Here is a 10,106-nt window from a genome sequence, read left to right on the forward strand (position 1 = left end):
CATGGAACAAAAATCTATTCAGAATTTAGTTGATGGATGTTGAGGGATACCGTTTCTCAGGACATAAAACAGGAGCAGGACCCCCAGCGCCAGAAGTGGGATAAAAGACAATCTAAGACAAATGGATGGCATTAATGTGGCAGATGCATTTAATATGTATTTTTTTTCTTTTTGCCTTTTCCTACTCAGCCTCCTGGATTTCCTGAGAAGCTGAAGGCAAACGGAGCCCAGCTCTCCCATTAAACTTGGTTTGAGAATATTCTTTGAAAGAACACATTTCTACCCCTTGACGGGTGCAGAGAGTCTCAGCTTGAAGTGCCGCTGTCCAGAACCAAAGCACGTTGAAAGGCTTAACCTACCACAGAATGACAAGCCTTTGCAATCTCTTCAAGAGAACATTAAAAAAAATTTTTCTTCATGGGTTGACATTTAAGGAGCCTTAAAATAGTCTTATGATTGCTTGCAGCCTATGTAGATTCACTAACCAGAAGGCAGAACATGTTTTGTTTTGCAGACCTTCCTGCCACATAGGAAAATCTGCAGAGCATGTGTTTTCATGATGTTTTATTAATGTAATAGTCTCCTTTTTACTGGGCAAGGATTTTACTTCATACAAAACAAATACTTAAATTCTTAATACATACATTAGCCATTATAATACAAATGTATTTGCCTGCAACATTTCTGCTTGAGTTTTCTTTTAAGGACTTTTGTAACTTTCCATTTGTTCAGTCAGTCTTGATTCTCTGACAATGATATCTGGTCGATAAATAACGTATTCTTTTAGAAATACATTTTATTAAAACTGATATTTCAAATCAATAACAGAAGCAAACCAAGTTTGATGGGGGCCTATTTTTTAAAAATACCTCTAGTGCTTTTATAAAAAAAAATTAACTTTTTCACAGCTTTTAAATGTACTATTCTTTTTTGAACATCAAATGGTTTCACAGATTTGCGGGTGAAATTAAAGATTTAGCTAAAACAAGATGACTTCAGAAGGTATAATCGCAGCTATTAAAAAACTTTGTACATTTGGCATCTGAACTACTCCCAGGTCACCAAGAAATTGAGAATTTCTGGTCACTCTGGAGAGTGAGTGGCACGCTAAATGTTCTAAATGAACAGAAGCATTTGATAAGATACCTGAATAGTGGATGGGTTTAAATTTATAATATTTTTTGGTGTGGGCAGAACATTACATATAAAACCCCTAAATACCACTGTTCCTGACCTTCGACGTAAATGCTTTTCAGGTGCCTGGTTATTTATTACCCTTCACCAATCTGAATGGCGTGCTGTGGCTTAAGATTTTCTGCATTTATAAAAGAAAACAAACTTTGATAAACACAGGCAACTAATATAGAATTCATTTTATTTAGAGCACCTTTTCACATTAGTTATCTGAAAGTGAATTCTTATTCAGCAAAAAGAAAACTGAGGAAGGAAAGAAGGAAGAAAGAAAGGAAGGAAGGAAGGAAGGAAGGAAGGGAGGGAGGAAGGAAGGAAGGGAGGGAAGGAGGGAGGGAGAGGAAAGAAAGGAAGGAAAGAGGGAGGGAAAAGAAGAGATGGAGAGAGGGAGAGAAGAAAGGGAGAGAAGAACAAAAATAAAACACAAAAACCATGATCGTATTTTCCCTTCCTTTGGTCTCCCCTTCATAACCTACCACCCATCCCACACATACCCCTTTATGTTTATTTGGTTTTTGTTGTTATTGTTATAGAATCGTTTCATTTGTTGAACGCCTCTACCAAGATTTGGCCCAATATATACACAAAAATGCACCCAAAATCATAAAACTGCTATTCTTTCAGTTTTGTTTTATTTGTAAGTGTACGGGACACATCCCCCTGGTGGATGTTGACGCACAGAATGGTTCTGATAGAAGTGGGGGAGGGAAAAGGTAAAAGAGCAATGACATAACCAAGGAGAAAGCTTAGCAGACATACATGGACAGGTAGATCAATCCGTGAGGCATTTCAGGATTAACGCTGGCAGTTTGTAACCACTGTGTGAATGTGTGCATGAAATAAAATATTTACAATAATCTTCCTTTCTTCCTTTTCCTCTAAATACAAGAATATGACAAGTGTCGTGTTTTCCGTGAAAACAGGCAGTAAGTAGACTGTGAAATCACACTATCCACAAAACGGTCTACCAGAAAGCTAGCCCAGTTTAGTGCTCAGTTTCAAATGCATAGAATGTTTGCGCTGCAAACAATAATTTACAACATAATTAAATAAATAATGCCTAACCAGAGTGAGACCTAATTGTGTTTCTTTCTGCACCTTTCAGATCATGCATGGTTTCTGTCTTGTTTAACAGTAAAGTTTTTTTTTTCCCTCTCATATGCTGTTTTTATTTTTAAAGACATAAAGGATGGTAACAAACAACCCTCAGAGTAACCAAAGAGTTTCTTGTTCACAAAGCAGGCATTTTACTAACCACCTTCAAATCTCTTTCTCATTGTAAAAAAAGAAAAGAAAGAAAAAACCCATCAGCAGCTTGTTAAATACCTTGATAATGACTATGAAATGCTACACATGAGTTTCTATTTGGGAAACTGATAGTGCAAATTAAAGTTTTTGCTACCGAATATTTATCCCAGTAATAAATGACTCTTGAATAATACCAACAAAAGAAAACAGTTGTTCTGCTTTCCCCCGGGGAACATGCAGACCTCTTTGAAATAAATAAGGGGGGAGGGGGCTTTAAATCTGTCTCCCTCTCTTCTGGGAATTTAGGTGATCTTCTCACAGCCATCTCTGGCCCCCAACTAAAAGCAGAAACTTCTCAGCATTTCAACAACTTCATGTTCTCCAAGAGGAGTAAATAGGACTTAGAAGAGCAAAATGAGTCTTATTCACTGGAGAAAAGTGAAAAAAACGGGAGGAAGAATCTCTCCTAATAGGTTCCACCCTATCAATGTATTTGAATGAATGGAGGGAGAGGGGAGTGTACAGGTTTAAATAGATCAGACTCTGAAAAAAAGAGATTTAAAAAATGGACGAAACACGGTTAAATCCTGTGTGTGTTAGGGAGATGGATTATTTTCAAAGTCTGTCCTGTAGATCTTAGACATAAGCAAAAATGAAAAAAAGTAAGATCTTACTCTAATTTTCTTTTTCTAGAATAGTTGCTTCAGGGACCCTCAAAGTTCTGCTTCTTAGATTGTGGTTAACTCTCCTTTCCTAAAGTCCCTCACCTGACCTGACCCCAGCCCAGACCATAGGATAGTTAGCCACTGGGCAGCTGGAAAACTTGAATTCTATCTAAATAGGCAACCAAGCCTATAACCCCAGGCTCCTCGAAGCTGTGCCCTACTCACTTCCGCTGCCACTGAGTCTCTCTATAACAGAGGAAATAAATCAAAGAGGATGATGAGATTTAGAGGGGAAAATTAAACAGGCAGACCGGCTAGCTTATTCGCTACTCAGAACTTCACCTTTCAGTTCTTCTGGTTTTGGTTTTTTTTGACTTAGTTCGTGTGTGTAGAGTTGGGGCGGTGGTAATAATATGGTGCTCATTTTTTCTCTTCCTTGGGGGAAAATGAAGCTGCAGATTACTGCTCTTGGGAGCTGAATATATCTAAAGCATTGTTTCATTGCTTTTGTTTTGCTGTTTTTGTCTTTATTTGTCTAGTAACTGTTATTATTTTGGTGGTTGGTTGTTTTTGTACATAGTTCCTTGGTCCCCAGGAAGATTTTTTTTGATAAGTGATTTAACTGTCTCTGGTCAAACACAATCCATTTCCCAACCCTTCCCCGATCTCCCCCACCCTAGCCCTCAGAACCATCCTGCTCCAATCTCCACATTCCTTCCCTCCCGCTTCCCGGTCAACCCCCAATACTTCTCCCTGGTCTCCAGCCGCCCCTTTCTTCACGCTCAGCCTCCCCCTCCTCTAGGCGAGGCCGGCTAGGGCAGGGAGAGCAGGGTGGGGCAGAGGAAAAGAACCCGAGGAGAAACTCCCCAGATGCAAGCAGGATAACTAACGGACACTCCAGATCCATCATTGGGGGGCGGGGGGGGGGAAGCAGGCCAAAGAAAAGCCCCCAGAAACGCCCCCCCTCCTCACACGGCTCCCCCTCTCGGCCCCGCCCGGCGCCTCCCACCCACCCCACTCAGTAAGTGGCGGAGAATTTCATCCGCTTCTGCTTCTGTCTCTGGTTGCAAAACCACACCCGCACCACGTTCTTTTTGAGGTCCAGTTTCTCGGCGATGGCGGCGATCTTCTCGGACGAGGGTCGGGGCTGCACGGCAAAGTAGGCCTCGAGGGAGCGCTTCTCGGGCGCGGCGATGGAAGTCCGCTTGCGCTTCTTCTCGCCGCCGTTGAAGAGCTCGGGCTTGTTCATTTTCTCGCGCTGCGCGCCCTCGGCCTCCTCCAGCCACGCCTGCAGGATGGGCTTGAGCGCGATCATGTTGTTGTGCGACAGCGTGAGCGACTCGAACCTGCAGATGGTGCTCTGGCTGAGCGAGCCCACGCCCGGGATCTTGAGGTTGGCCAGCGCCGAGCCCACGTCGGCCTGCGTCACGCCCAGCTTGATGCGCCGCTGCTTGAAGCGCTCGGCGAACGCCTCGAGCTCGCGCGGGTCCGTGTCCGAGTCGCAGATGGACGCCAGGCCCGCCGCGCCCACCACCGCCGCCGCCGCCGACGCCGCCGCCACCTGCCCGGCCGCCGCCGCCGCCGCCGCCGCCGCCGCGCCGTGGTGCGCGGCCGCCGCCACCAGCCCGGGGTGCGGCAGCCCGGACGGCATGTTCATGGCGGCCGCCGCCGCCGGGTGCGACAGGTGGCCCAGGCCGTGCATGTGCGGGTGCGGGTGCGCCGAGCCGCCCAGCAGCCCGCCGCCCGGGCCGCCGCCGCCGCCCCCCGGGCCGCCCCCGGGGCCGCCGCCGCCTCCCCCCGGGCCGCCGCCACCCGGGCCGCCGCCGCCGCCTCCCGGGCCGCCGCCGCCCCCTGGGCCGTCGTGGGCGCCGCCGGCGCCGCCCGCCGCACCCGCACCGCCGGCGCCGGCCATGAGCGCGAGCGACGGCGACGAGATGTGGTCCAGCAGGTCCCCCGGCTCGAGCGCCTGGTGGTGATGGTGGTGGTGGTGGTGGTGGGCCAGCGGCACGGTGGACGTGGACGTGCACGGCACGCTGTTCATCGTGTGGTACGTGGCGTCCGGCTTGAAAGGGTGGCTCTTGCCCTGGGACACCGCGATGTCCACGGCCGCCAGCGCCTCGGCCCGCGCCAGCAGCGTCTCGTCCAGGCTGGCGAAGAGGTTGCTCTGCAGCTGCAGGCGACACAAACCAAAACAAAACGAAAACACACACCACAAAACCAAAAAGAAAAAAAACAACACAACAACAACAACAACACACACACGAGCCGGAAAGCACAACCAGCGAAAAGCAAACACAAAGCAACCAAAAATAACGACGTGGAGGGGCGGGGTGGGGGGAGTGAGAAGAGCGGAGAGCGGGAAAGACGGGACACACGGGGGACACGCCGGGGACAGGGGCGCAGGGTGGGGTGCAGAAGGGGGAGAAGGGGACACGGCGGCAACACATTCCGGGAAGGAAATGTAGGAGACGAAAAAAAAGAAGGAAGAAAAGGAGAAGAACAAGAAGAAGAAATGGAGATGTAACTCGCAGCTGGGGACCCGTGTCGCACACCCGAACACGCGCAGAGATCGCCTGTTTTCGAGGCGTGAAATTAACAGAGAAAGTGAAGGGAAGTCGAGCATCATCGCGGCCACCCCCAGAACTCCCCGCTCGGGTCGCAGGCGGACGGGATCACGACCTTAAGCTCCGCTGGACACAGCGTGCCTCCCGGCGGGCTTCCTCCACCAACCCGTGCCCGATTCCGCCCGCCCGCGCCGGGACCCGCACACGCCGGCACCCGACCTGCCGCATCTCGAAGGGGGGTGGGGGTGGTGGCGCGGGCCGGCGCCGCGGGCGCGGGGCGCTTACCGGCGGCGTGGGCAGGCAGGCCCGCCGGATGGCCTCGGAGCTGGAATGCAGCGACGGGTACTTGTGCTCAGGGAGGGTGGGATGCATGGCAAAGTGAGGCTGCTTGCTGTTCATGGACATCATCTTGGCGGCTTGGCATGTAAATCCACAAACACTCCGAAAGTCCGCGGGAAAGTGTGCGCGCCGGCTCCCCCGCCCCCCGGCCTTCCTTCCGAAGCTGCGGCCGCTCTGGCTATTGCGGGTGACGGTGGCTGCTCCGCGGGCGGCTGCTGCTGCTGATCTGACCGCCGCCCGATGGTCCCTTTGACCGCGCAGAGCGCCGCGCGCGCCGGCCTCGCCGGTCCCGCTTCTCCTGGAGCTCTAGCCCCGCGCGCCGACGGGATGCACTCCTCTTACACCTGAGCCCCACTTCTCGCGGCCGGCCCGGGGAGCTCTCGCGAGAGCTCGCGGCCCCACCGCGCTGACAGGCATCTGCTCTCTCCGTCTGTCTGGCGCGCGCTCCACTTTTCGCCGGCGCTGTGCGTCTTCGCGCGCGCTAGCGCGCGCGTGCGCGCACTCGCCAGGCCGCGACAAGCGCTTGGGAGACGCTCTTATAGTGACCACCCGTAAGGACAACGCAGGTGATGCACCTGTAGCTGTACAGGCATGCGCACTGTACGCCCCACCTTTCCACCTCGGGTCTGCAAAGAGCAGAAGGGCCAGCTATTGTCTTAAGACTAGGCACCTTTTGGAGGGAGAAAGACAGGATGTAAGCGCGCCCCTCCGTGTGTGCGTGATTTCCCCCCTCCCCTAGCTATTCCTGAATATATGTGCATTACTTAGGCACACCTCCTCTTCTGGACTCCTAACAAGCTGTTATATAATGTATACTGCTGGGCATTTGTATGTTAAATTATGCCTAGGCATTCCTAGGCATGGGAGAAAAAAATAACAACATAGAAATGGGGAAGATGCTGTCTTTTGCTGCAAGAACCAGCTCCTTTCAAGGTTTATAAATAGGTTCCCGGAGAATAATCGTGGTGACAGACATTTGTTTGAAGCAGTCAGACGCTATTGATTTCCACATAATTTAATTTCTCCGCATACTTTGTTGTTGTTGTTGTGAATATAACTGTATCGGGCACCACCAGTGACAGCCACTTAAGAGCCACAAGGAGCAGGTGCTTTCTACTCGGGAAAGGCTGTTGAAATGAAATTGTGCATTTCTCTTATTGTTTGTCTTCTTTAACGGTGTACAAACCCATCTTTCAAACGAGCTCCCGGTGATCTGAGGCATCTAGTAATCAAAAGGGAAAAATAGTTAACAGGGTGTAGTTGGGATCTTCTCTTCTCCATATTCTCTCTCTCTCTTTCTCTCTCTCTCTCTTTCTCTCTCTCTCTCTCACACACACAAGCACGCGTGCGCGTGCGCGCACACACGCACAGATCTTTTCCTGGCAACTTCAGGAAAAGAAAATCACTTCAGAGGGGAAAAAAGGATTAGAATACTGAAAAGAGAACTTTCTCCTGGCTTTTTTGTTCCTCCTCCCCTCCCCCCTTGTTTTTGCTTGCTTATGTTGTTTTCTTTAATCGGAGACAGGAAGAAGCTAACCTATAAAAAAGAGGCGTGATTCGAAATATTAATTCAAATCAATTTGAAAGAATAGGCACAAGCCTTTAATTTCTTTTAATTACTGTGAAATCAAGACCTAAGAAGAATAAATCAATTAGCCAACCTGTTAAATGGCCCTCATGTGGCAGGCAGATCAAGGGGCTCCCTGGGGAACCACAGTTCAGGTGCTTAAGTCTCTGGGGACCAAGTGCTAGCCTGGGGTGATAATAACCATCCAGATGTTATCACATCTGCCACCAGCGGTTAGGGGCTTCTTACGGAAAGCAGGGATCAGATAAATAATCTTTCAGGTCTCTTCCACATTAAGGAGGTTTTCGTTTCTGTCAAAGGGCAGATCTCAATTCTATAATTATAAATCTGCATGTTGGTAGATTTTTTTTCTCTTTTGCCTTAATGTATGTGTATTTAGTGTATCCACTCACCCATTAGGATTCCAAGAATAGCCCACAGGCGTCACCATGGCCTTTTCTTTCTTTTCTTTTCCCTTTCCTTTTCTGTCCTCCCACCCTCCCTTCCCTTTCTCCTAGAGGGAAGTGAGAAGGATGTTCACTTGCTGGTGAAAGAAGGAGCTGCATTTCCATCCATTATGCAGTCCCCTGGGAGTGCTAAATGTAACTTTATCTCCACGGGGAATAGACCATGAGCGGGACGTAGCTGGAGGGAAAGAGTGAGTCCTGTGGTCGTTGTCTCACCGGGTGTCCAGGTTTAACCTAATCCATCCTGACACCCAAGGAAGATCCCACTGTTCTCCTGCAGGGTGTAAGAAAGAGCCCCTCCCTGCCACCCAGGGCAAGTGCCTGGAGCACACACAGTATTCACCCACCCACCCTGGCTCCGGCGGCCCCCCATCTCTACCCCTGCCCACCCACTGGAAATGCTTGCCTTTAAAAATCTTAAAGGGTGCAGAACAGAAAGAAAGGGGGACAGCAAAGTTTTGTAACCAGGTAGCTCTCAGAGAGGGGTGTGTGTGTGTGTGTGTGTGTGTATGTGTGTGTGTGTGTGTGTGAAAGAGAGAGAGAGAGAGACAGAGACAGAGAGAGAAGAGGGGGAGAGGGAGGGATGGGGGAGTGAGAGATTCTACTACTCCAAGGAAACCTATAAACCATGACCTGCAGTAACTCCCAAAGGTGGTACAGGGGCCTGAAATCAGGTTCCCATTCTAGCAAGACCCCCTCCTTATCTCACCTCTCCTTGGACAAAAGTGCCTTTTCATCTCTAAGTGAGATGAGACTTCTACCCAGAATGCCTCCTTCTTTGCAGAGAGAACTAAAAGGTCATAGGTATAATTTTCTCTTTTCTTCCACGCATGGACTTGAAGCCTACCTAGGCCGCATTTTTTCCCCATCATGATACTTGGGGAGATCATTGTGGAACAATATATGTGTTTAGGAAGGAAGACTGGTCAAACTGGAGATGACCAAGGAGAGTTTATCAAGCCAGAAGGGTCCAAGAAGAGCCTTGGAGGGCATCACCTTATATAGGAGGTAGAGTCTGGGCATGGGAGCATGCTTGCCCGGGGCAGAGTTATAAATCTTTATTCTTTTTCAGAAATTAGTTATTTCACATTCAGTTACTACTCTATTTTCTTTCTTCAAATGCTTGCTGAGCCCCAGTCTGGACACCAGTGTAAGACACTGGAGATAAAATGAGATAAAAAAAACTTTTGGTGTTGTGGACTCATGCCTGTAATTCTAGCTACTCAGGAGGCTGAGATCTGGTGATCATGGCTTGAAGGTAGCCTAGGCATGAAAGGTCCCTGAGATTCTTATGTCCAATTAACTACAAAAAAAAAAAAAAAAGTAGAGTTGTGACTCAAGTGGTAGAGTGTTGGCCTTGAGCACAAAAGCTCAGGAACAGTGCCCAAGGTTCTGAGTTCAAGCCCTAGGCCCAGCACCTACAGGAAAAATAAAAGCTATAAAACTTGTGTTTTTCCCCTCTAGGAGGTTAGAATGTATGAGCATGAGGAAACCACAGAAGAAAGGTGTTTATGGTGCAGGTGTAGCAGGGAAGATGGAAGGAGGTGCTTCTTGAGGGTTATTAGACACATTCCTGCTGAGCACAGCCCCAGGCCACCCAATAAGGAACACTGGTACCTCTGTCTGCAATTCTGAGGCCCCATCAAGTTCTGCTCTTGTGCCCTATCTATGATGGATATAAGGGAAGGAGATGAGTCTCCACTCAGCTTTCCCATATGGCACTGCTTTGTTTTTCTGCCTTGGCAACTCTTGTATCTCCTTGGCCCCTGTCTGTGTTAATGATTCCCACATGGGGTCTGAGCCTTGGCATAGATTCCTGGACAATTTTTCCCTTGCTGTTTTCTTATTTAATGACCAACACAGAGTCCCCCACCCCACCCCCCCCCCCGCCCTCATTTCATAGCTTTGCATTTTATCAAGAAGGGGGGGGGCGGAAATAATGAATGCATGGCTATTGATTTCCTAGGAATTTCGGCCCCCAGGGACAGGAAGTCTATCATCTGGATCAAAGACACATTTCTTTCCCTCATTAATTAATTTTCTCCTCCTCCTTTGGCAAGCCTTC

General features: G+C 49.0%; 1 protein-coding gene across 1 annotated transcript; it reads right to left on the reverse strand.

The window, feature by feature from the left end:
* Positions 1–4,122: 4,122 nt before the first annotated feature.
* On the reverse strand, positions 4,123–6,076 carry Pou4f1 (POU class 4 homeobox 1). Its single transcript, XM_042682688.1, has 2 exons — positions 5,954–6,076; positions 4,123–5,274 (listed from the first exon to the last, which is right to left on the reverse strand). Exons 1-2 carry the CDS (start codon positions 6,074–6,076, stop codon positions 4,123–4,125), a joined length of 1,275 nt encoding a protein of 424 aa, XP_042538622.1.
* Between the last annotated feature and the right edge of the window lie 4,030 nt (positions 6,077–10,106).

This window comes from Dipodomys spectabilis, unplaced genomic scaffold (genome assembly GCF_019054845.1).
Source record: "Dipodomys spectabilis isolate Male_0828 unplaced genomic scaffold, ASM1905484v1 ptg000075l, whole genome shotgun sequence".
Lineage (NCBI taxonomy): Eukaryota > Metazoa > Chordata > Mammalia > Rodentia > Heteromyidae > Dipodomys > Dipodomys spectabilis.

What these genes read in the sequence shown, in the direction of transcription:
- Pou4f1 (XM_042682688.1), bottom strand. Translation starts at nt 6,076, where the DNA reads ATGATGTCCATGAACAGCAAGCAGCCTCACTTTGCCATGCATCCCACC. An exon ending in CCTGCCTGCCCACGCCGCCG is followed by an intron (nt 5,275 to 5,953) that starts GTAAGCGCCCCG and finishes TGTCGCCTGCAG; the next exon opens with CTGCAGAGCAACCTCTTCGC.